This window comes from Myzus persicae, unplaced genomic scaffold, assembly GCF_001856785.1.
Source record: "Myzus persicae strain clone G006 unplaced genomic scaffold, MPER_G0061.0, whole genome shotgun sequence".
NCBI lineage: Eukaryota > Metazoa > Arthropoda > Insecta > Hemiptera > Aphididae > Myzus > Myzus persicae.
Window position 1 is genome coordinate 1,835,062 of NW_019100468.1, and position 27,000 is coordinate 1,862,061.

At 27.9% G+C, this 27,000-nt stretch overlaps 3 protein-coding genes across 11 annotated transcripts; 2 read left to right on the forward strand and 1 right to left on the reverse strand.

Moving 5' to 3' along the window:
- Positions 1-1,942: 1,942 nt before the first annotated feature.
- On the forward strand, positions 1,943-10,981 carry LOC111028589 (potential E3 ubiquitin-protein ligase ariadne-1). Its single transcript, XM_022307334.1, has 10 exons — positions 1,943-2,470; positions 2,682-2,834; positions 4,199-4,273; positions 5,273-5,488; positions 5,560-5,781; positions 8,438-8,568; positions 9,009-9,213; positions 9,328-9,441; positions 9,516-9,628; positions 10,775-10,981. The coding sequence occupies exons 1-10, from the start codon at positions 2,264-2,266 to the stop codon at positions 10,860-10,862; spliced, it is 1,524 nt and encodes a 507-aa protein (XP_022163026.1). The 5' UTR covers positions 1,943-2,263; the 3' UTR covers positions 10,863-10,981.
- Positions 10,982-15,231: 4,250 nt separating this feature from the next.
- LOC111030698 (dynamin-like 120 kDa protein, mitochondrial) lies at positions 15,232-22,038 on the forward strand. Of its 2 annotated transcripts, XM_022310378.1 has the most exons (20): positions 15,232-15,560; positions 16,118-16,396; positions 16,493-16,625; positions 16,734-16,838; positions 17,732-17,809; positions 17,896-18,032; positions 18,108-18,271; positions 18,339-18,477; positions 18,550-18,675; positions 18,739-18,969; positions 19,052-19,197; positions 19,258-19,419; positions 19,506-19,705; positions 19,764-19,984; positions 20,049-20,168; positions 20,234-20,371; positions 20,442-20,645; positions 21,046-21,139; positions 21,212-21,322; positions 21,385-22,038. In XM_022310378.1, exons 2-20 carry the CDS (start codon positions 16,130-16,132, stop codon positions 21,447-21,449), a joined length of 2,841 nt encoding a protein of 946 aa, XP_022166070.1. In that variant the 5' UTR covers positions 15,232-15,560; positions 16,118-16,129; the 3' UTR covers positions 21,450-22,038. The 2 variants fall into 2 exon arrangements, with proteins under 2 accessions (XP_022166070.1, XP_022166140.1); XM_022310448.1 differs by lacking the exon at positions 16,734-16,838.
- A 1,078-nt stretch (positions 22,039-23,116) lies between these two features.
- Positions 23,117-26,399, reverse strand: LOC111031004 (zinc finger CCCH domain-containing protein 10-like). 8 transcript variants are annotated; one of them, XM_022311016.1, is made up of 4 exons: positions 26,109-26,399; positions 25,824-25,979; positions 24,373-25,351; positions 23,117-24,034 (listed from the first exon to the last, which is right to left on the reverse strand). In XM_022311016.1, exons 3-4 carry the CDS (start codon positions 25,347-25,349, stop codon positions 24,028-24,030), a joined length of 984 nt encoding a protein of 327 aa, XP_022166708.1. In that variant the 5' UTR covers positions 25,350-25,351; positions 25,824-25,979; positions 26,109-26,399; the 3' UTR covers positions 23,117-24,027. The 8 variants fall into 8 exon arrangements, with proteins under 8 accessions (XP_022166708.1, XP_022166933.1, XP_022166857.1 ...); XM_022311241.1 differs by lacking the exon at positions 25,824-25,979 and having other exon boundaries at positions 24,373-24,985; positions 25,079-25,351; positions 26,109-26,398; XM_022311165.1 differs by lacking the exon at positions 25,824-25,979 and having other exon boundaries at positions 24,373-24,985; positions 25,049-25,351; positions 26,109-26,398.
- Between the last annotated feature and the right edge of the window lie 601 nt (positions 26,400-27,000).

A 27,000-nucleotide genomic window follows, 5' to 3' on the forward strand; every position in this document is an offset into this window, starting at 1 on the left:
CTTTTTGTTTCGAATTGTTTGAAACTTGTAAGTAATTTTTAATCAGAATTAAGAAATCTGCACTTAATGAAATTTAGTATTTACATACAAATTCAAGCTCTAGTGATAATAATAACTTTTAACTAAATATTATAGGTTAGGTACTTGAATTTGGCTTGATGTCAATAATTTACTACCTACCTAAATAATATATAATTAAAGTATGAAAGGCATGCCTACAAGGCCATATTTTACTATGCTCATGTTTATCAAATGACTTGGACGTATATTTAGTTATCGATTCAGAAATTATAAGGCTTGGACTCTCTTTATATTATACGTTTAATATTATTGATTTTAAATAGACATATAGTATTTACAATCAATCATCAACGATAATAATATGTAACTTTGTATATTGTATAATAACAATAACATATATAGTTTAAATATTTGACTAAAAATAGTACAAAAAGTTCGTAAAAATGTTGTAGGTACAAATAAACCTATATTATGTTCGTTGTTTTGAAATATTTAAAAACATTTTATTGGTAGGTACCTAACTGAGAAGCAGTTACATGTGCAATTTTTACTATACTCATGCAGACATATAGTCATATTATATTATATTCATACACTATGTTCATTGCTGGTACCCACTGCCTATAGGTATATGGTTATATGTATAATATCATATCAACTTTATAAGCAAATATTATTATATATATATAGGTATTATAGGTACCTATGTGTAGCCGTATAGTTACCAGGTAGGGAAGTTAAGGGTTCAATATCCAAACAATAAACATAGAATTACGCCATAAGGGTGAATATTATAGTTTAAAGAAATATTTATATTCTCATTAACAGGCAACTGCGTCTATAGTTACTTTATGTTTTTAAAAATAGTCTAATAACATTTTATAATATAATATGTATGAGTGTATGACTATACATAAACGTAATGAAATTCTAAATTGTTCAATCATATACCATCCATATAGCTGTCATATAGTGATCACTACCCGCGGCTTAAAATTTCAATACTAGTATAGTAGTATAAGTAGATTTGTAGTAAATTGTATAAGTACTAATTGTATAAGAGGTCAATTCACTCTAATTTTTAAACTAACGGAGCTAAACGCGATCTGCTGAGAGTAAGATTTACTATATTACGCACTTTTAAGGCGGAGACAATACATGTAAATGTAGGTAGCGTTCTCTTAATAATCTAATAATTTTTTTCTTTAAGTTCGATAAACCTTTTCTTACGGTCACAACATTACGGGACATAATGTAGAACATTCCCTACCTCGTTTAAAATATGAAATGCTCAACCACTATAGTCAATGCATTTATATTCGTGCCCCTAGTAGCACCAGGATTAATTGATTATTTTACCTACCAGTTAAGCACACTAATTTTACTAATAATTATCCCTGATCAGAATGATGTCTACAGACCATGGCCAATAGCAATGTGTACATTTTTCTTACCCTGGCCAGCTTCAATACTTCACATTACATTTTTAACTACAGGTAATTTTCTAAACTAATACTAAAATGAGTTTTATATATTGTATTACAATTTATTTTGTTGTATTAGTATATAACCAACCTTACCTTTGTTTATCTTTAATACTTGGTTTATATTGTTCCAAAAGCCGTTTAGTGTTTATTCTAATAAATAAAATATTTTCTTCCGTATGGGTAATTTTTAAGGACTTGAGTGAAATGTATACCGTGACAGTTGACATGACTACAATTAGAGGTCTAAAGGGTTTTAGTCAGGTATACCTACTTTTAGTTCTAAAAGGTTCTGTTTTTTTTGTATTTTCGTGGCCCGCGGGGATCGAAATGATAGTACAACGAATTGCTACGCAACAGTCAGTGTTTACCATTTTGGATACTAATAAAAGCCAAAGAGGTTATAGAGGAAACAAGATCACAAAGTGGGTGACGTCACCGGGGTCAGAAAACAACTGATTGCTACTTGCTAGGCAAAATAAAATTAAGAAAAATTGTGTTTAAAACAGAAATATATTTCTGATACATAAATAATCATAATTTTTTTTTTCAAAATATGCTCACTGGGCCACCACCGTCCGCCACCAGTCATCATCACACCTAGAAAACAACAAACAAATAACAATAACAATCGACCAGATCGTACGTCGCCTGGCGTGCGTGATATTGAAAAAAAATTAAAATTTCCCAAGTACAAAATACCTAAATTTTTATCAAAATTGTCTTGCTGTTGAATTCTATTGAAATAAGCTGTTGCGATGGACTCGGATGAAGATGCATTGAACGATATAGACTCTGGAAATGAATCAAGCGGAGATGATGTGGATTTTGCAATGGAGGTTGATGTGCGGCACGAACGTGAAAAAAACCAAGACATTGATGATTTTCCCTTTGAAGTTTTGTCCACAGACAATATTGTTCAACACATGATTGATTGCATCAAAGACGTGAATACTGTGCTTCAAGTGAGCATAATAACAGTTTATTTTAATTTTAAAAATGCAATACATGACCTTGTTTTAGAGAACTCTGTTATTGTATCCCCATATACACACAGTAGAATATACGATATTTATTATAAATAGGTATCCTTTAATGTTACCTACTTATTATTGAGTTTATATTTAAAAAGCTTTGTAGATACAATCTGTATGGTACATCTTTTGGTAATTTCAGATGCCTGCTACAACAACTCGCATTTTATTGAATCATTTTAAATGGGACAAAGAAAAGTTAATGGAACGGTTTTATGATGGCGACCAAGATAAATTATTCTCCGAAGCTAGAGTAATAAATCCATTTAAGAGAACTCAACCGATTATACAAAGGGTAATGAATTATTTTTTTAAATAATGTTTTAACAATGCATTTTAGATTACTTTAACATCATTTTTGATATTGAATTTTTTAGAGTCATATTCTGTATTATTGACTTTTAATACCTATAGTATTATTTGGCACTTTTCAGTTGTCATACTCTATCGGCCAATTGGGTGCGGGTTGAGTATTTTATTCTGTTTTTGTATTATGAACTATTTAGTATTAACTTTAGGTTGATATTTGTTTTTACTTACATGTATGTATTATATTAGAGGGGGAAAGGGAAATAAGTAGATACTTGTTAATTACAATTTATATTATATAAACTAATATTTTTTAAGACGATGCATAAATGTAGGCAATGAATATACCTAAAATATAAACAGATGGGTATAAATATAACTATAAAGGAGATATTAATTTAAAAATATTTTTTATTATTTGTTTAAATTTACTGTTTGTACCTTTGCTTTGTTGGGCGGCACAAAAATTCACCTATGTAGGAATTTAACATAGTCCAATAAGTTTCTAAGTGGTCTATATCCTTACCTCAAGTCTTTAACTGATCGCCATAAGCGTTTAATATTTAGAGTGTGTGTTCCTCTAATGAGATCTACCAATTTAAATTAATGATTGATCTGCATATTATGCTGAAATAAATATTTAACAGTTCGAGATTTTAACTTTGCTTGTTGGCTGCTGGAGTATGATAATCGATAAGTTTCTATTATTTAATTACCTTATAAATATTTGTCAGATGACCATTCTATTGTATGTGTTGTAACAACATTTTAAAATAAAAGCGAATAATATACAATCTGTAATACATTTATTATAATTCATAATTTCATAAAATAAGCATAAATGGTTTAATTATTAATTTTTTGACTATTTTCACATTACAATTTTTAAGCTATATATTTTTATTATAGTTATACATTTCTAGCACTAAATATTATGGTAAATGACTCATTCAAATTAATTTTTAATTATATTTTAAAGTAATGTTTGTAAGGCAGGTAAAAGATAATGTACTTGACATTACTAAATATACAATCGCGATAATGATATTTTTATAGACGTAGAAAGATAGGTAAAGATCATACATTTCAAATTTTTAAATTAATCTGATAGACAGTTGCTTGATGGCAGGTTGATACATTTTAGACAGTGCAATGGCGGTTGATAACAAAGTTGTAGTTGTTTGTAAATGTTGTTATGTAATATACACCATAGTTCAATATTTTTGATAAAATTAACTATGAATTTAAGTCATTATTACAAAATGTTTTGATTATTATTGTATTATACATTTTAATTTAATGTAATTGATAGTGTGACTTATTAACTATTTTTGTTTTTGTATGTTACAGCCAACATCTACACGCAGTAGAGGTACTCCTGGAATGGAAGATTGTGCTATTTGCTTTGTAAGGCTTCCAAACAATGTAAGTTAAAATATTAAGATTTATGTATAGCATTATGAAACATAATTATTTAAATATACCAGCAAGTCAGACTATTTGTCAAATCTTACAATTAACAAGCTAGATCCTGTTATAATATTTTCAGCTGATTAAAACTGTTTCCTTCCTGTAAATGTTAAGATATAGTATTTAAATGTATTTGCATATTCCAGGCGTACTAAGGTGTTGTTTATTTAATGTTAAGTTTAAATTCTATGATAGTATAAAAATCTTTATTCTACACTAAAAGTAAAATGAGGTTGAAATGTGTTTCATTTCGACATCATAATTCAAAAAAATATAGCCAACAAATAATAATTGATTAGTTCAGTTTTCTATCGGTATTCATCATACAGTCTTGATATAATTGTTCTTAATTGTATTTATTATACCTACACTAATGCCTATTATCAAAGTCAACTTCAATTTATTAATTGTCTGGTTACCATATAGCTAATAGTATAATAGCAGTATGATAAAAATTCTATAGCATAATAAGATCTATCGTATCATTAAAAGAAAGATTTACCAAGTTGTAATATAGAATATAACATAAAAAAATTGGGTAAATTCTTTAAAAAAAAGTTCTGCTTTTAAAAATATCTGCAATTTAAATATTACCAACATATAAGTACAATTTAAAAAAGTAAGTTCAAGATTACCAAACAATTTAATTATAAATAATAATTTTGCTAATGTTCTTATCTTTTTCCAATTTTAAAATGTACTGAAGAGTTTCTACTTTTGATCCCAAAATACAAACTGGATTCAATTTTCTACCAGAAACCTCCTTTGAAGTTTAAAGCATAAGTTTATATTATGATTAATTAATTGTAGTTAGTATAATCATTTTAAATTATTCTATAACTAAGTAAATATACTAAACATCAATAAATACTATTCATTTACTTGCAAATTATGCAAATTATTTTTAACTATCAATGTCGACTGATATAATAATATCTTTTTTTGTACTTATAGATGATGACTGGGTTAGAATGTAATCATCGATTTTGCACACAGTGTTGGACTGAATATTTAACAACAAAAATTATTGAAGAAGGTGTTGGTCAAACAATTGCATGCGCAGCAAGTGGTTGTGATATATTAGTAGATGATGCCACTGTTATGCGATTAGTCAGAGATCCAAAAGTTCGAATGAAATATCAACATCTGATTACCAATAGTTTTGTTGAAGTGAGTTATATTATCTTTGTATATAATTAATCTATACCTCTATACATTTTTATTTTGTTGTTTTAAAATAGTGTAACAGGCTATTACGTTGGTGTCCATCACCCGACTGCAATAATGTTATTAAAGCCCAATATATTGATTCAAAACCAGTGATCTGTCGATGTTTGCATGTATTTTGTTTTGTGTGTGGAGAAAATTGGCATGATCCTGTTAAATGTAATTTATTAAGGAAGTGGATCAAAAAGTGTGATGATGATTCAGAAACTTCAAATTGGATAGCAGCTAATACTAAAGTAATTTTACAAACAACTAATTATTTTTGCCAATTTGTGATTTTGAGGGAACTATGATGGGTCATCAAATAGGGTCTATTTATCTAAATTAAGTCAATTTGTTATTAAGATGTTACCGGTCATTATTTACTTATTAATTTTTTTTTTTAATTTAAAAACTACTACCATGTATTGTTGAAAAATCTTTAAGGATATATGATAGCTTAAACAAATTTTGTTTGGAGTTATTTTTCAAATGCTTTCAAATTTAATATCTTAACACTTGTTGTGATAAGGTCTCTGTATCCTACCATGCTTTTTATTTATTTTGATAGTATCTATCTATCCAACTAGAAAATACATGGTTCTATGCATCCCCATTTGACACCCTGCCATTAAGCCAGTTCCACTGTTTCAGGATATTGCTTGGAGATGCGCAGAACTAATTTTCATCGGTCTGCGGCGTATTTTCACGCTGAACCGAGTGTAGTAATGGACCTTTTACTAAGTATGTAGGCTGAGTATTCTTTTAATCATAGTACCTAATTTTATTTTATCATAAACCCAAGTTTATTATTCCTGGTCTACTGTGGAGATCATAGTACATTAACTGTTAATTTTACATTTTGTTTCCATTGCCCATTCTACCATTTGCCATTTAAGGCACAGACCATAATATTTTTATATTATTTTATTCTTCATAATAGTTTAATACTCATATTTTCCAGGCATGCTCTCCACCATTTTTTCCTTTAATAAATTAATTTATTAAAATTCTGTTTATTGGAATTTTCAAGTATGGTGAAAGAATAATTGCCATGTATTTTCTAAATACTTAGATTTTTTTATTAAATTTAAAGAGAGATCTGTGGCACTACAAACTTATTTTTTTCAAGTTTACCCTTTTTAATTGTATAAATTTTTTTTGAAAAATGTTGAGAGTGTGTACACCTAAATTGAATTCAGTAGTTTCTATGTTATGAAACTAATGAGTAAGGATAATAGATTCTTAGTAAATATTAAATAGGCTTTGAAGATTTGTTAAAAATGTCATAATAGTTAATAGTAGGTATAATGAGTTCTAGGCTGAATATTACATATTATAGATACTATATATTTTATGTTCAACAATCATTAAAAAATGTACATTAAGTTAAATAATTTGGATACAATTTAATTAAGATATGTCCGAATTAAAAAAAATCTTTTTATTGACAATTTGCTTTATTAAAAAATGGTTTTCTTAGAAAAATAAAGTTTGTATTGTCACAGAAAAATACAAATCTAAGTATATATTTGATAAAATGGTCTTTAATTGTTTCCATGTTATTCCGTATTTGGGCTCTAAGAATCAGAATTTGATTAAATATACTGAGAATAAGTGTAGGGATAGAGCATGCTCAAAAAATCACTTTGTATGGGTTTTTTATATTTATTATTAGATAATATATTCTGTGAAAATCATACATTTATTATAAGGGCCCATATTCATGTAGTAAGTAGTTTTTTTTTTTGATTAGGGTTGGGACTAATTTTATATTAGCTTTCCCAATAGTATTTTACACACAATTTTTCTGGGTCCGTTGATGTATCCATTATTTTAATTACATTTACAAATATGAGATTAAATACAATTGGGGTGAACAGCTCATCACTCTGCTTTAGACTCCTGTTAACTTTGACTCCCTTATCAATAGAGAGTTTGTTCTCTGATTAAACTTTGACCAGAGACTTTAAAGCTTAGTCAGGGCCGTATTTAGAGAGGTGCAATTAGGACATTTGCCCCGGACGGCCGAATATTGATCTATTTAGGGGAGCAGCCGGTCAATGCTGTAGCCCAGTGTAATATTGTATCAATAAATATTTTTTTATAGGAAAGAATTTGTACTGTGATACAACCATAATTTGATGGTGTCATTTGTCAATCAACGATAACTGATAAGTGCTAGCATATAAACAAGGAGTATAATTAATATTATGTTAACATAACCACTGTAGTAGATGGACAACCATGAAATAACCATAAAGATTTATAACTAAAAATGTGCTGAGAAAAATCAAAAAAGTGGATCTATGTTTTGGTGGGGAAAGGGGGGCTTTAAAATATGGTTGACCCAGGGCTCAAAAATTGTAAATACAGTCCTAAGCTTACTTTAACTAGACTGATGAGTTTTTGTGATAGATGTTCTTGTATGTTGAAAATACTTTCTTTATTAATGGTATCATATTGTATTGCTTATGTATATTCGACCATTACTTCATAAACTCATTTCAGTAGCCTACCATAGATTTAACCCTCTCCGGGTTACTTATGATTCCTTAGCCAATTTGTTTATTGCATGGTTGGGGCCTCACATACATAATCTTAAAGTCCTTCTCGTATTTATCAAAATTCTTGGGATTATCACCATCAAGTATTTGGTGAAAAAATATTCTATTACCATCTTCCCGCTATTTCTGTCTTATTGTTTTCTACTCTCCATCGTTGTCCTTAAGAATTTCTGTTATTCTCTATCCTTTCTTAATTTCATTTTTTTGGGGAGGTAATTGTTTAGTTACATTCTTATTACCAATTTGTGTATACTGTTAAAACATTTAAATAGCAATATATTTATTTATATTGTATATTATAATTAATTGATTGATATTTAATTAAACTTCAATTTTACACTTTCAGGAATGTCCTAAATGTAATGTAACTATAGAAAAAGATGGTGGTTGCAACCATATGGTTTGTAAAAATCAAAATTGCAAAACTGACTTTTGTTGGGTATGCCTTGGCCCATGGGAACCTCATGGATCTTCATGGTAAATTATAAAAATAATATTTTTTATAACTTGACCATAGGTTGACTTATTGAAGAATAAGTCGACGTATTTGTAGTTTGAAAGTAAAATCTAGTAAAATCTAGTTTTAAAATAACCGAACCGAATTGAACCTGAACAAAAAGTTTGAAAAAAAAATAGAACACATTCAAGTTTTGAACAAAAAATGTTTTATACTTAATATTTTGGTTTGACATAAATCTTAAAAGTTAGATACATTATTTAATTAGACAACTCAGTTCAAACTGTGTTTGGTATTAAACAAAATGTTTGATTTGGTTTCGGTTTGATGTTGAACAGAACTTGACTGTGCGATATGTTCAACAATCTATTAGAAGGTTTAGTTTGAGGCCATATTTTTGAGTTTGACCCACCTTTTATATTATTAAAGTAATTTTAATATTATTATTTATATAATATAGGTATAATTGTAATCGGTATGATGAAGAAGAAGCTAAAGCTGCCAGAGATGCTCAAGAAAGATCCAGAGCCGCATTACAGAGGTATCTTTTCTACTGTAACCGTTACATGAATCATATGCAATCACTTAAGTTTGAACACAAGCTTTATGCTAGCGTTAAAGAAAAAATGGAAGAAATGCAACAACATAATATGTCATGGATTGAGGTTTTATTTTATTTAAAATATATAAAATTGCTTTTTATTTTTTTTTATTTTTAAGTAATTTAACTACTCATTAAATTTTATAAATAAAAATAATAACTATGAATTATGTTTTAGGTACAATTTTTAAAAAAAGCTGTCGATATATTATGTCAATGTAGACAAACACTCATGTACACGTATGTGTTTGCATACTATTTGAAGAAAAATAATCAATCAGTTCTTTTTGAGGTGAATCTAATCAATTATATAGATTTATCAATCTAATTGTTGTTTCTAAATTTAAAAATATTATGTAACATTAGGATAACCAACGAGACTTGGAAAGTGCTACAGAAACTCTGTCAGAATATTTAGAGAGAGATATCACTTCAGAAAATTTAGCCGACATCAAGCAGAAAGTTCAAGATAAATATCGGTAATAAACATTTTAGTCAATTAAAAATAGGATTTTTTAATATTTAGATGGTTTTCAAATTTTAACTATTTGATTTTTATTAGTAAATCCTAGGAAAATGTATGAGATTTTTATAACTTATATTGAATGTGTATGATTGTTGTAGTGCAGATTTTTATAAATGAGAGAATCGTAGTTAACACAAACTGAAATCAAACAAATCTAAATATTAAGTTAATTATAAAGAAACAAAAAGTGTTCTTAACTTAAAGTTTGATAGGAGTTAGTGTTAAAATAATAACATAGGGTTGGTTTTGCTAAATGTAAATTTGCTATTGTTGCGTTGAGAGAGAAAACAAATAGTGATCTGACATCCTCTCAGGTAAATTATTTTATAAAAATGTTATATAAAGTTTTATTACTTAAATTCTGTTACCTAATATATTAGGGAATGGTGTGATTGAGTTAAAGCGTCAGTGTTGACAATCACCGTTGCCAGTTCAAATCCTATGTCGGTCATTCCCTAGTGCTGAAAGCCATAATAACCCTCTGCACTTCTTCTACTTTAGTAATATGCAACTATCATGCAAACTAATCTGGCAATTCTGACAGTTTGATTTTAATATTTTGTGTCCCAAAGATTACCAAGAACAATTCTAAAAGTCTAAAATTCAAACAGTATTCAAGAGTAATTCATAAAACATAAGTTTTACTCACTGATGAGTAAAAAAATTATGATTATCTGATAATTAAAGTTTATGAGAATAATATCCATATTTAAAAATACATTTGTGGCTTGGTGTGGCGTAGTCTACACTCAGCTGCAAACACGCTCTGAGTATACGTATTGGCCGGTATTCCAAGCTCCCATGTGAATGACCACCTGAGATATTTAGTTAAAAATTGTTTAAACTAACCATTCCCCATCTAAACAGCTATTAGCCTAAATTGCCAGGCTTGAGATCAATAATAAAAGTAAAAAAATACACTTTTTAACTCGTAAAAGTTTAACAAAACAAGGAATTTCCTAATGAAATGTGTGAATTCTTAATTATATGTACAATCCTTATAAATTGTAATCATGGTTTTTTCTACCAACCATTGGTTTTACCAATATATTTACTGACGTCACCAGTTAATAGCTTAATCTTATTTTTTTTATTTCAGTTACTGTGAAAGTCGGCGAAAAGTGTTGCTAGAGCATGTTCACGAAGGTTATGAAAAAGACTGGTGGGATTACACAGAAAAGTTGTGAACTAGTCACATATATCTGTGATATAAAATTAAGTATACATACAAAATACAACACATTTACACAAACATGCTTAAAAAATTTTTAACTACCATAGATCATATTATATATGTTTATGTACTAATAATTATAAGTCAGAAATTTAAAAATAATGAACAACTGTAGCTTTATTTACTATATATTTTTAGTAATTAATACATTTGTAATTTATAAGTAGCAATGTCCTCGCTGTATATCTTATGTCATGAATATAATTATTAATTTTATTTTTAATTATTCATAGAGTTATAATTATTTAAGGCTTTTTTGGCCTTATTTTCATTATTTCAATTTTGTTGACGAGAAAAAAATCATCTACATGACGTAATCATTTCTTATCATAAGTTTTATCCTTCTTAGAATAATATACATTTTCAAAAATTGCTCATTATTCTATATAAATATTATATACCTACTAAAAAGATTAATGTCTAGTATTTAGTCAAATAAAACTGTGTCAGAAAACCTAGAACTCGCATCGTCCAATTAAAATACATTTTTCTCGAAGCAGTTAAATTAAAAATTAAAGTTTATTTTCAGGGTACTCACTACTGTGATAATATAGATTTGAATTGGAAAGAAGTGTATATTTATCGGTATTCTTAAAGTCTTGTTGGTATTTTAATTTTTTTCATGTTAATTTAAATCAAATATAAAAAAAAAATTGTTTTATTTTGTGTTATTTTGTGAAAGCTTGGGCTGTTCATTTTATTTATAAATTATCTTTTTGTTTACACAATTAATTTTAACTAAATTTAATGTTGTACAAGGTATTGTGTGTTAGTATATAGTGGGTATTCTATTAAAAGACATCAAGTGACATTTTGTTAACTTAGTAGTCTAAAATTAAAATTTAATTTGAAGTGTTTTTTTAGTGACATTATAGTATAGTACAACATTTACAGAAAAGAGTATTTATTTGTAAAATTAGAAATATCACTTGATTTTTTTAATTGAACGCTCTCATTATATAAGTGTTTTATCACTATTTCCTATCTGCTTCCAACATATTAAATGTCATAGTAGATTTGCATAATATTATATATTATAGATAACTTATTTATTCACAAAAACGAAAATAGAATAAAATGTTTTAGCTACAGAAAATAACTTGTTAACTACAATTGAAGTTGTATTTTTTATGGTACATTATAATAATGTTTTCCATTTTAAACAACCTCTAATATAAAATTGTAACATTGTCTATGGTATATAAATAGTTTTTTACTGTGAAAAGCGATTACAAATATTTTTGTGTTTAATGTAAATTATTGTATTAAACTGATAAAATTCTAATTTTTAATTTAATGTTATTAATTCAGATTATAAGTACATAAACCTATAATTGTGCTTTATGTATTTAATTTGAATGATGCTAATTTTATCTTTTTCTTTGATTATATAAAATATAGTATATGCCATAATGGTAATAATGATTTATTTTTATTTAGATTTTTAAATCGTTTGGCTATACCTATCTACTAATGTTGTTTATCTACCTTTAGTTTGTAATTAAATCATAGTTTGTATTGTTAGTTTATTGTATTTATAAGTATATACACAAGTGTATAGATAATAATATGATTCTCATTCTATTTTAGTTAAAAATATTTTTTTTAGTTTATATATCAGAGTATTTTTTTATATTCTTTCAATTTATAAAAAATATTGTCCCTAAATTCTGAAAATACATTTCAAAATTTTTAATATCATTGGTCCATATTCAATATTATTTATATTCAAAATTGTGATACAATTTTTGAGATAAATTAGCTCGTCTTCCAATATCCTTCTATTTGTGTAATTAAGTGTTGTAACAATTAACAATTTAATAAAGGTTTTTTTTTTAAATATAGTTATAAGTTCATAAACATTTTAAATAACAATTATTACATGAAACTTTATTTAAACAACCGATGTAGTTGCTTAAATAAATACTCCATTTGAAATTCCTTCAACATATTTTGATATTACCTAGAGGTATCCTAACTGTGCGTCTTCAATATTTGTCAGGGAAGCCGTGGTACAAAAGGGAACACAACATTTTCACAATTGATATATTATTTTATTTATGTAGATAGCTACAACTCTGTTACCTAACATTAAATTTCAGTTGTCTATGAATAATTATCATTAAATTTGTGGTCTGATATAATTGATGAATATCTAATATATATTATTATAAATAATAAAACATTAGAAACAATAGAGCAAACAAAATATTGTGAAGAATCATTGGATAAAAATGTTTGAATATAAATTATATATTGCTTTATATAATATATAGATAGTGTTTAATTTTAATTCTTATCATTTTGTACATGCTTCAAATTATTAATTTTGGTAGATTCAAATTGGATATTATTTTGAATAATGGGGTTATACTTAATTACAAACATTAATTTTGTCCAGTTGTTGGTTATATTTTTGATTGTATATGTACAACTATATCGTTTGGGGGGGGGGGGGGGGTTGTTAAATTGAATTTTTCAAAAAGCCCAAAATATTATTCTTATATTTCAAACTATCCTATTAGTGAAATGCTGGGTAAAGACTAAGAAAACATTTCTATCATAAAGTTTTACTATGAACACTCATCCTTTTCTTGTTGACTTCAACAAACAAATGTGTAGTATGGATTGGTGGCTTCCAACTAAAATGTTTCCAACGTGGACACAAAATCATCCACACTACTTCTTTTCCATGTTTATCAATTTTTTTAGTATACAAATTAAAGGAATAAGAAAAGTACTAACATTTAAATCTGTATTACCTTTTGCTTCTAAATTAAATTGGTATCAATCAAAATTGAATAGGTTACTGCATTGCTTATTTTATTTCAAAAGTCTTAAATTTATTATTCAATTTACTAGGCAGTAAGTCTTGGTGGGAGGGGGTTGAATTGAGTAGGTAGTGGACAGTGGTTGGTAGGTAGTGCAATTTATTTACCATATGTGTAATACGTAAATATTAATATTGTAATATTATATAATAATATTCCTATTATATTTATTTTATTACGAATTATAAAAATTAAATAGGTACTTAAAATTCAAGCCGTCATGGCTCGACATAAAATAATAACAGTATGATTTTTATGATCTTGTATAAGTATTTAAATGGTTCATTAAAATAAAATAATTTAAATGAATCATTCATTTTTCCAAATCATACGAATGAGTTAATTAAAAAAAAAAAAAACATGAATGTGTAACAATTCAGTTTTTTAGTGAACGTTCCGAACACTGGTAATAATGGATATGTTAAATTTGAATTCCGTTAAATACAATTATTGTATACTGCAAAAAAACGATTCTGAGAGAATTCTGTCGGTTAGCCTATAATATTACTAAGTTAATTTTATGATGGGATTCAAGTAATTTATTTCACAAATTTACATTGGTGTATACTAATATATTACATTAAGTTAAATCAATTTTTACCGAAAAATCGCATTTGAAAATGTAATTGTGTGTATAAAATATAATAGATACCAAGATACAACAAAACTACTAGAATTGTTATTCATCTTTTAAATACCTAATTTCGTATAAAAATTTTAAATTAAAATATATTTTAAAATACTGTGTGTAAATATTTTTTGGTTATAGTATGAACCTAATTTTAAGAATCCTTGAACATTTTATAATTTATTTTAACTAAGTACAAACTAATTTGTCAATTTCGATGACTTGCCAACATTTGAACTTTATAGTTTAAATACTTAAAAAAAAATCGTGCCTCTATGAATAATTAACATTTTTCAATTGCTATTATAACTTATGAGGAATTTCGTATTTTTGTATTTAAATGAATATCTGGTGAAAATTTCCAAGTATCTAAAGTAGAAAAATCCAATGTCAAAAAGTTTTAACTTAAAAAGCTCATTAAAAAAGCTAGACTTCCTATAAACTTTTTATATTGTTTAAAACGGGAAAACTCATGAGCAACGAGGAACCTTGTATTCAATTTTTAGGAATTTTGACCGAGCAAAAAATGTTTTATTGACAATAATTTAAAAAAACCGAAATTTTCCTATGCCTAAAAACAGTTCAAAAAGAGTCATAATAGAAAATTTAATGGTGTGTAGAAAATGGTGATAGAAACATCCTATGAAATTAAAGTATAAAAAAAAAGTAATGAAGTATCTACGGTAGTTGGTTTTTTAGTAACACCCAAAAAACTAAATATAGATTTGTCGAAAACTGGTTATGAGGTGTCTATGGATAATTCCGTGGGTGGCAAGAACCCGGTATTTCTATACCGTGGTCCTTTATCAATCAATGAATAGTACCGCAAAAATAAATAGATAACAGTTGTCGGAACACTGACAAGAGCCGTTCTTGTGATTTGTGAAGAACTTTACTTTACCGAACAAGCTTATGTGAGGGTTCATTGGTTTTTTATATTGTCCATCCTTATTACGTACCTATCCTTCAAGTTTAGCCATATTGGTGACAATTTCGTACCGAAGTAACGTAGTTAAATATCATAGTTCTATGCAATGTATATGATTTTAATTGTGTGAAAAATAACAAACTAAAACAGAAATCAATATTTTTTTAAATACTTTTAAATTGTCGAATGTTGGTGGTCGTCGCTCCTCAAGCTTGACTTTGGCGATAATCTTACATTTTATTTATACTTAAAGACAGCCAACAGGTATGTTCTCACGATAATCCTTGATCATTTTTGCATAAAACTTTAGCTTAGTTATAAAAAATGTATCATCTTGATTACTCGTCGGTTTATAAATTCTACTGTAATTCCTTATTTCTGACATCAATTTCTATATAATTGTATATTATATTTATACTTTTTTTTTTTAATCAAAGGCCGAAAGAATAATAATATAATTTATAGCCAGTTAAAAATTAGAAATAACATTTTCTTAATCATTTTCTATTTTAGATTTATTATATTTTCTATACACCTAGATAAAAACTTCAGAGGCAACTAAATATTAGTAATATTACCTTCGTTTTAATTTTGCTTGCGTTCCTTTATGATATTTTATATAAAAAGTAAACATTTTTGACATATATTCTGTTGCCTAATTCAAATACTATTTAAATTTTAATTAAAAGTGTATAAACTATAACATTTTTAAATAATCTAAACTATAAACATATATAAAAGAAAAAATGTTAAAAACTATTCAATTGTATAAGCTAACAGTGCATAATAACTAAAATGTGAAATTGTTCTCATGTTTTTAGATTAATTTAATAATGGAGATATTGGCTTGTCGGCGACCTGTTCTAGTGAGTATTTTAAAGAATCGAAAGTTCATAAAAAGGTGTAACACTCACATTCATAACCAACAAAGAAGTATGAGCCATATTATGCAACGTAGAATGGACAGAAATCCATTATTTAAAATAAACAATCCACAATTGTCAAGACATTTTGCAATTATGCGAGTTTTAAGTTCTGTTTTAAAACTGCGATATTTAGTGATAGGCAGTGCTGTTGGTGGAGGCGTATCTGTTTCAAAGGTATTGAATATATAATTAAGTTTAGAATTACTAATTACCATTATTATTCATTGATCAGTCACCACTATTATTTGTAAATTATATGTAATATTGTAGAAATATCAAGAATGGAAAGATTCATTGCCTGATTTAAGTTGGCTGGAAGATATTTTTCCAAACAATAACATAGCCAGTACTCTTCAAACATCATTGAAATCAATTTTGGACACTGTGCAGGATATTGATTTCGGTAAGAACCTTAAACTGATTATGTTTTAAGTGGAAGAACTTAAATCTGTTAAAGACTGAGATAAATTAGTGTTTAGACTGTACAAACAGTTCGTATTATATGTTATAGACTCTTCAAAATCTAATGAAAAGTTGGAAAAATTAAAGGTCTGGCTTGATTCTCATATTGATCAAGCATTTAAAGCTGCAGAAATAACTGAATCAGATGACCAATGTGAGTTTTTATCTGTGACAGAAAACTAAATTACCATCTTAATTTTGAAATACGTCTAATAGCTTGTCAGTGTTTGTAAAAATTATAATTTTTATCTCCTTGCTTTTTTTTTTTGAATAATGGTTGTTTACATACAAGTGTGCACTTGATCAGATTTAAAATCAAGTAACTGCTTCTAATTAATTTCATTAGAATGAGCAAGTTAATCAGAGTGAAGTTAAGTTACGAGTATTTGAATTCAAGAAAATATGCATGTTCATTCAAGTTAGATATCATATTTGATTTTTGTTACTTATTTAAGTTCTTCCATTTGCGGTTACTTTTCCTTTTTGATTCCTAAATAAAATTAGAAATTATTTTAAGTATTATTTTCATTTTCTAAACAATTTTTTTTGACACTTAAATTATAATATAATTAAAACATTATAATTGTTATTTTTCTAATATACCTATATTATTTTGAATTTTAAGTTACTATAATGTTTTTATACTCTATTCCATTTATTTTGACCCACTAGATTGACAAAACTAATTTCCATAGCACATAGTCTCTTCTACACGCATGGCGGCAGCTAGCTATGTAAGGAGAAGTGCCAGTTCTTCAAACAGCGACCAATCATTGACCTCCTAGTGATAGTGTCTGAACGCTGCAATAGCTTATTCTGTATGATGTATGCGCTAAATTAGGTTAACTTAAATGGATAGAGTATTGTACAACATAATATAAAACATGTGTCAATACAATTATTTGGTTTTAATTAACTTTTATATACAATAAGTTGTAAATCCAACGTTAGGGTACATTAGGTATTGATTTTCATCTGAAAAAATAATTTATAATAGTGAACTCTTTTACTTAATTAATTTGCTTTACTTAATTATTATATTTGTAGTTAAAATCGTTGAAGATATATCTCCCATTGTTACTAGAGCAGCAACACCAAACTCTAAAGATTACAAACAGAAATTGGGTTAGTATATCTGTTGAGAATACTTATGAACTGTCCAAATTACACATTATATTGTTTGTTCTAATTTACTAAATTTATTATAATAGAAATATCACAACAAGAAATTATAGAAATACAGTTAAGGTACCAAAAAGAATTGGAAAAACTAGAAAAAGAAAATAAAGAATTGCGAAAGATACTTTTACTTGCAAAAAATCATAAAATGAATATGAGAAAAGTCAAAGTAATTATTATAAACAATTCCAATTAGTTTTGATTTAATTATAACATTTATAAATAATATATTTTTTTTGCTTAGAAATCATTAATAGATATGTACTCTGAATTACTTGATGAATTGAATGATTACGATTCTAACTACCAAACTCAAGACCATTTACCCAGGGTTATTGTGATCGGCGATCAAAGTTCTGGAAAAACGTCTGTATTAGAAATGATAGCACAAGCAAGAATTTTTCCTAGGTAATTTATAACATATTATAAAAGGTTTTATTGTGGTTAAAATATTTTGCATTGTATTTTTTTTTAGGGGTGCTGGAGAAATGATGACCAGAGCACCTGTTAAAGTGACACTAAGTGAAGGTCCTTATCATGTTGCACAGTTTAAAGATAGTGCAAGAGAATTTGATTTAACCAAAGAATCTGAGTTAGCTGAACTCAGAAAAGAAGTAAGATTCATTCTTGTATAATCACACCTATTAATAATATGTGTCCAATATAGTCCTAAACTTTATAAAAAGGTAGAGGCAAGAATGAAAAACACTGTAAGCCGTGGAAATTCTGTAAGTAATGAAGTTATTTCAATGACAGTCCGTGGTCCTGGTCTTCAGCGAATGGTGCTTGTTGATCTACCAGGCATAATTAGCGTAAGTTAAAACTGCAATTAAATAATAACAAACTTTAAATTTTTTACGGATTTTATTTATTAGAGTGTAACCCAAGGCATGGCACCTGATACACGGGAATGTATTCGTCAGATGTCTACAGCGTATATGTCTAATCCAAATGCAATTATTCTCTGTATTCAAGATGGATCTGTAGATGCAGAAAGGAGCAATGTTACAGATTTGGTATCCCAGATTGACCCACATGGTCGGCGTACTATTTTAGTATTAACTAAAGTTGATTTGGCTGAAAAAAACATGGCCAATGCGGAGCGTGTATGTGAAAGGAATATTTTTTCCTCTAAATCAAAATTCATATTCAGTATTCTTATTTAAATATTCATTTTTTTACCCGCAGGTTAACAAAATACTTAGTGGTAGTCTATTTCCTATGAAAGCATTGGGATACTTTGCTGTCATAACTGGCAAAGGCAATCAAAATGATAGCATTGATAGTATAAAGGACTATGAAGAGAATTTTTTTAGAAATTCAAAACTATTTCGGTAATATCTATAATACCATTGAAGAATTTATCTTCACTGATTTTTTTTGTTGTCTTACAGAGAGTCCATTGGTATTTCATCACAATTGACAACACGCAACTTGAGCTTGGCTGTTTCTGATTGCTTTTGGAAAATGGTTCGCGAAACAGTGGAACAACAAGCAGATTCTTTTAAAGCAACTAGATACAATTTGGAAACTGAATGGAAAAATAATTTTCCAAGGTTTTTGACATACTATTCTAAATCTCATACAACTCAAGAAGTCTTTTAGAAAGACATTTTAACATTTTTGACATTAAACTATCTAGGTATTTGGAACTGGACAGAGACGAGTTGTTTGAAAAAGCTCGGGGAGAAGTATTAAATGAAGTGGTGAATCTTAGTCTTGTGTCCGCCAAGGATTGGGAGGAGAAACTTAGCGCTGAACTTTGGAATGGTATTTCTCACTATATAATTGAAAATGTATACTTGCCTGCAGGATATTCGGTGAATCAAACCAACAGTACTGGTAATGATAATGATAAAACTATAAGATCTCAAATTTAACTTTTGATATTACTGTGTAGCAAGCTTCAATACAATGGTTGATATCAAATTAAAGCAGTGGGCTGAAGAGCAATTACCCAGAAAATCTATTAATATAGGTTGGGCTGTGTTGAAAGATATGTTTAAAACAATGTTTGAAGAAAACCAAAACCAAAAACTTCAAGCATCCGACGAAATTTTAGAAACTTTAAAAACGGCTGTTATTGATGAAGCATTAAAAAGGCACTCCTGGGAAGATAAGGTATTATTACTGATTTGTAACTGCTAATTATGAACTTATTAGGAAATTTATATATTTTTAACAGGCATTAGAAATGTTGCGAGTGATTCAATTGAACACCTTAGAAGACAGGTGTATTAAAGATAAACATAACTGGGATCAAGCAGCCCAATTTCTTACCAGCACCTTGGAAAATAATTTAAAAGTAAACAATTGATTTTTATTATTTTTATATGTTTATAGCAATGTTACTTAATTTATTTTGTACAGGTAACTGATGGCTTACTCAGAGAAATGGTCGGCCCTTCCAATTATGAGAAATGGTTTTACTGGCAAAGCTCTACGGAAGAACAAACTAAAAGAAATAATATTAAATACGAACTGGAAAATTTATTGCACTCAAATCCCGTATTTAAATTATTTAGATTCATTAATTTGTAGCTATATAGTCATATTTATGCTTGATTATTTTGTTTAGACCCATAGTAATTTATTAAGTAAAGACGAACAAATAACCATAAGCAACAATTTGAAACAGAAAAATGGTACACCGTATGAACTTGATGATATATGGCAAACATGGTATTTAGTGTACAGACGTCATTATTTCAAAATAGCTTTGGAAAATGCACAAAATATTAAAAAACAATTTTACCACTATCAAGAATCAAATGGCTTGCAGGTATCCGTTTAAGAACTTAAAATTATTTAAGTAATTGGTCAAAAATAATAATTCAAAATACATAAAAAAAAAATGATTAATTGAAATCACGGTATATACCGTGATTGAAATTAATCTTAATACTGTTATTGAATACAACACTAATATAGGTACTATGAGTAAATGTGTTGTATCAATTTACTGAAACTATTCTTTTAATAAAATTAATATTTTTATATGTTCATTAATGTAATGTTGAATGGCTGTAATATTGAATAATTCAAAAACATGAAAGATAGATTTAAACAATATCATCACATTTCATAAAAATATATATTATTCCCCATGTGCTTAATATCCAAAATTATGAAAATAGAGGTTTCATGTTTATATATTATAAAACTAAAAATGATATGTTTAGAATGAATATTATGACATTGAAATGTTTTGGAGAATAACACGTATGATCAAAGTAACAGCCAACGTCTTAAGACAACAGATTACCAATAGAGAATGTAATAATAAATTTTAAGTTAAATTTATATTAAACTAGAACTATATATATTAATATGATTGTTTTAAATTAGTGAGACGTTTACATAAAGAGTTAAAAGAAGTTTTGGACGAGTACAGCCAAAATATTGAGATGAAGTGCAAACTGTTGACTGGTCGCCGTGTAACTCTAGTTGAAGAACTCAGTGAGTCTTATTAACATTTTTAAAATCTGGATTATGTAATTTGATGAGCTTTTTTACTTTAGATAAAGTCAAACAAATTCAAGAGAAACTAGAAGATTTTATTCAAGCATTGAATAAAGAAAAATAATGATATAATTTAACCATGAAACTAGACTTAAGCTTCTTTTTATGGTTTTTTTAAACTATTTACTGTTGACTTAATATAATTCAGTTTTTTCAATTTTTGTTGTATATTGTTTACTTCTCAAGTGGTTAGTTGCATTTAAAATGCCTATAAATTATGTTATTATATTATGATAATTTGTATAAAACTGGTCATTTTTCTCTTATTTTTACATAATTATATTTGTATGTTTATTTAATAGTTGACTGATGTATTGGGTAACACTAAAAAAACATTCATTGCGTAGTATTTATTGTGTTTATTAGTTGGTAATGAAAGCAAAAATCTCTTTTAAATAATATTATCTTAACAATACGTCAGTATGAGCAAGTATACATTTAAGGCTATAATTTATGTTAGGAAGAAGTAGATACTAAATTATTTTTTTTTTTTGTTATATTATAATATTATGATATATATCTATTATATTAACTTATGAATAATACCAAATAGAATACTGTTATTTAAGTTGTAAATGCCAGACTTTTAGAGCTATCCTTATAATGTTTTTGTGTTGAAAGACTGTAAATAAAACTGCTAAAACATAGGAAAATGTCCTACTATTATGATGGAAATGTGCAGACAAGTTTGGTCTATAAACTTCAACAATCTACTGCAAAGACAAAAACTATCTTTGTCTTAAAATTGTTTTCATGTCTAAAGAATATTTAGTTTCGCAGACCAAATCTTAAGAAACAATATCTAAAAATATACCACATTTTAAGCGAAAATCTTTTAGTGAACATATTATAATTTAACAATTTTGGGAGTGACAAGTGAGTTAAGGCATGTTTCGCATCGATACAAATGTAAGAGTTCATGTAAAACAGCCCTAAAGCTAAGGTTTTCAACTATTTTATAAATGGTTATCAATATTATTGTTTAATATAAATAATGAATGTTACGAAAGCTTATAAACCCAACATTTGACACTAGTGGGTCATATTAACAAATCAATGTGGCTAATTAATTTGTAAGTTTATGAAATGTAAAGTTACATTTCTAAAATTAATACTTATTTTATACTAATATATTATAGCCATGTCATTCAGGTAACAAATTAAGAATTAATATAGTAGTACAATAAAACAATTTGTTTGTTATTCCAATAGACAAGTTTACCGGTTCCCTAAGCCCATCCACCGTTAGTATATTATTAAGATTTGTAGAAAATTACGTTATTGAATGGATAAAGGTGTCAAGCAACGTGAACATACTTCAAACTTTTTATAAGCATTTAAATTGTTATTTAACAAAATAATATTGTGTTTATATATAAATTAACATTTATAAATGTTAACACTATCATTTTTTTTTGTAAAATACATAGGATGTTGAATGCTTTTAAGTGTTAATAAATCTAAAGTATATTATACAAAATAAAAAATTGTACCAAATTATTGGAGAAATAAAGCGTGTGTAGTATATTATATACAAATAATCAGTATAACATAAATTACATTATTTATTTCAATTTCAAAATGTACCTATACATGAATATTTATTTTTTAATACACTGAAAACATTCTTAAGATATATTATATATTATAATTTATAAAACTTGACTATAACATAAATTAAAAGACTAGTTACATTTACAATCTACTGAATGGGTTTAAATATTAATTGCACAAAATACAAATTAATTAAATTTAAAATATAAACATGATGATTTAGCAACAAAATTGTTGATTTACATATAAAAATAGTATGTGACAAAAAAAGTAATAAATTAAAATTGTATGTGGAAGTAAAAAGAGTTAAAAGAACACATAGGCTACTTAATATTTGCACGACTTACAAAATCGGTCCAATTACCTATATTTATTATTAATATTAAAAACAATGACACAATATACAATTAATTAATTATCAATGGAAAAGTGATAATCGTTGAGTATATCTGTTCAAAATTGTACAAATTAATTAATATTGTAATACTCAGATATGGAACATTTATAATATAACACATAACCATAATTTTAATATAGTAATGAAATAGTTGATTACATACTTACATGATGAGTAAACTTATTTCAATGAAATAAAAATAAATTAAGAGGCAATGAAAATAAATAAATAAAATATAAAAGTCAGTATGACAATTTTTTATTTAAATTATACCAATGTACTGTAATTCAATGATCGATTTTCAAGGACCTTCACCCGCAATAAAAACAAAAAATATACTTTGATAAGAAAATCGATGGTGTTACTTCAAATAAATGGTTTAAACGTCTAATTTGTGCAGGTTAATAGCAATTAAATAGTGGTTTTAATCAGAAAACAAATGTAGACGTTTGTAATAGAAATTCAAATAGCTTTAGTTAACGAAACATTAAATTAGTAAGAAGTAACTTATATGTTTATTAAATTTATACATTTTACAATTAAGAGATTTTAATCTCTACCATCAAAAATATTGTGGTACTCAAATTGTATAAAAAAACGGTTTCTTACATTCTATTATTGAACCATACATTGTACATTCTTTGTTTTTTTAATGTCAAATTCTTATTAGCAACGTTTCCATTTTCACGGTTCATAAACTGAAACAATCCAAACACAAAAATGTTAATTGAAGTGATAAAAATAATGGTTAACACAAGTCAGTCCATTTCATCTAGGCAGTTATTGACTGCCATGCCCACGCCCCTGCCAAGATGAAACAGATGTCCTAAATAAATGCCGCATTTAAAATCTCTCGAGTTTTGCACCAAAAGGGTGAATTATTCAATTGTTCAGACTAGAAGACATAACACAAACTAATATTAAACATAAAAAAATGAGGGAAGTTTTTAACATGCTAATACTGTCATGTAAACATAAAATAAGCAAATCGAGATTTGTGAGAATAAAAAAAAATTAATGGTAGGAACATACCTACGGTTGGATATAGTGTTGGGCCGATGTCGATCTGCCAATAGGATAAGATACCAAAGGCTGCGAGTTAGTTGGCTGCGGCAGGGGCGGCGGGCCAGACCCAGATACAACAGGTGGTATCTGAATTGGAGCCATGGAGACGGTAGCTATGGACACGGGTGTGCCGGCCGCAGCCACCGCCGCCAAGCTGACTGGGACTGTGGTCACGGTGCGTATAGCGCTCACCATTTGCTGGGTGCTGCGCAGGGGCGCTTGTTCATTTATGCGCAGCTGTGCGTTTTGTTCCAACAAGAATTCATTAGTCGCTTGCAATTCCTCATTGCGCTTTTTCAACTCAGCCACACGCTTGCGCAACATTTCCACCTCATCTTGCAACAACCAATATGGCTGTTGATGCACAGGCCCAGGTGGCGCAGAAAAGTCCATGTCGCGATTGGGGAATGGGCGCCCTAGCGGCATTCTGTTGTCAAATTCGTAGCGCCTACGCTTGGGATCGGGCTCTTCATCATAATCAAAGCGTCTGCGAAACAACTCATTACCGAAGTTAGGAGGCATCGCTGGCTGGGGTGAATTGAAAGGACCATTAGGACCTCTAACAGGTACATCAAGCGGTTGATCTACATGACGAAATTTACAATGAGCTTGGCTACGATGGCAATTGCCTTTTAAATAATCTTTACAAATAGGTATATCATCAGAAGGAGGCGCACCAGTTATTTCAATCGTCCTCAACACTTCTGGTGCCATGCGTCCGGTCCGATTATAATACTCCTCATCCTCACGAGAACAATGAATGAACCGGCAGTCGTGACGACTACACTTGCCATTTTGAAAGTCATGGCAAAATACATATTTGCGCTTATCCTCTTCGACAGGAGGATGAAAAAATTTGCAAGATTTGCCTCTATTGCACACATTGCGCATGAAATCACGACATACATTCTCGGTTGTTTCTGATTCCTGTTCCTTTTTCCCCTTCATCCCTGCGATTTCAGACTATTATAAAATTTTGCATGCATTTAGCATTTCAAAATCTAAAATTGGGTTTAATACAGCATAATATAATATTATATCTGATCTATTGAATTATATTATTTAAAAAATAGTTTTAAATAATAATAATCATAATATTAGGCTAATTAATATTATTCGACAATTATGAAAACAAAAATAATATAATATATTATATCAGAAAGTATTTGAAGTTTGAATAAGCATTTCACATTATCTTATAAGAAATATATTTTTTAATAAATACATTTTAATGTTGCTAACGACAGGTTGACAGAAATTTAAAAAAAAACAACTCGAAAAAATATGTTTAAATCTCGCACACTTTTGTTACTGCAAGCTACCGAATTAATACCAATTTACCTACCCAACTTCAGTAAATCATTGCTAAACAATAATTATCAACACATTCAATATTTTTATACTCGCTGCTTAAGTACCTACTCTTTATGGGCGCAAATTACGCGCAATGCCAATGGAAAATTCGATGGCCGGATAATGCGCGTGCGACGTTGGCAGTTCATATATTCTAAAATATATTTGTGAAAAAATGTTTGAACAACCGGTGTTGGACAGCTGCAGGTAGCGCCAAAATGTCCACTATAAGTAAAGACGAGATAGCTGGCAATCAAGCGACTTAGCGCGAAATGTAGTTTAAAGACTAATTAGAGCACGTCATTGCACATAATAATAATTGTATGTTATAATAGTGATTAGTCCATACTTTACCTTTAGAAGATTTTTTTTATAAAAATAAAACCAAAACTCCAAATAACTATTGGGATGTAGGAACACTACGATGATAGCTGTATTGATGAGACTATTTAGGTGAACTGTATTTTTTTATATTATGAAAAACTGTATATACAACAGTAAAATGAATTAAAGTTATTAGGATTAACTCGAATATCAAACTTTCTGCATTAAATTGCTTTGCGTTTTTACAATACAACAGTATAAGTATACCACTTTTGGCACTTTTGACTTTTCGTAATAAATTATTAAAATCAAAATGAAAAAATAATCAATGACCTTTGGGGCGTGGCTTAGCAAAATGTAAACATTTTAAGTTTTTTATTCCAAGCGGTCCTGGAACCTGGAGGAAAAACGAAAATTCTTTTTAAATCCCATCAAAATGCATAGACCTTAAGTAAGTATAACCACAGAAACTAATTTACTGTATAAGGTTTATGTCAAAATGTAATATTGGCCTGGAGCACGATCATAGTTGTACTTGTACATAAAATTATATTTCTATGTCGGTGAGCACGATTTAAGATATAATATCTTTAATAGTTTAATCATGCCCTGGAGTATAGACCACGAAATAAAATATAATATCTTAGTTTATGGACTCATGGTATAGTCTTAGGACACAACATCGTGGACTGTCTATGGATACATGGAAGTTGAATAGGTACTTGCCACAGACATGTATTATATACTATGTTTAGTTTATAAATGTGGCAATGTAGTACAAACGAGGGGGGTGTTTAAACCTCCCTCGTTGACATTTTTTCCCTGAATAAATGTATTATGTACATTATTTATGTCACAAAACTATAAAAACTTAGTTAATTTATACTTAAGCCCTCCCAATTTCATTATCCTGGCTATGCCA

Coding starts and splice junctions, on each gene's coding strand:
- LOC111030698 (XM_022310378.1), top strand. CDS start 16,130: ATGGAGATATTGGCTTGTCGGCGACCTGTTCTAGTGAGTATTTTAAAG. Junction 17,810..17,895: donor AGATTACAAACAGAAATTGG/GTTAGTATATCT, acceptor TTATTATAATAG/AAATATCACAACAAGAAATT. Junction 18,676..18,738: donor ATCTACCAGGCATAATTAGC/GTAAGTTAAAAC, acceptor TTTATTTATTAG/AGTGTAACCCAAGGCATGGC.
- LOC111031004 (XM_022311016.1), bottom strand. CDS start 25,349: ATGAAGGGGAAAAAGGAACAGGAATCAGAAACAACCGAGAATGTATGT.
- LOC111028589 (XM_022307334.1), top strand. CDS start 2,264: ATGGACTCGGATGAAGATGCATTGAACGATATAGACTCTGGAAATGAA. Junction 2,835..4,198: donor CTCAACCGATTATACAAAGG/GTAATGAATTAT, acceptor TGTATGTTACAG/CCAACATCTACACGCAGTAG. Junction 5,489..5,559: donor TTACCAATAGTTTTGTTGAA/GTGAGTTATATT, acceptor GTTTTAAAATAG/TGTAACAGGCTATTACGTTG.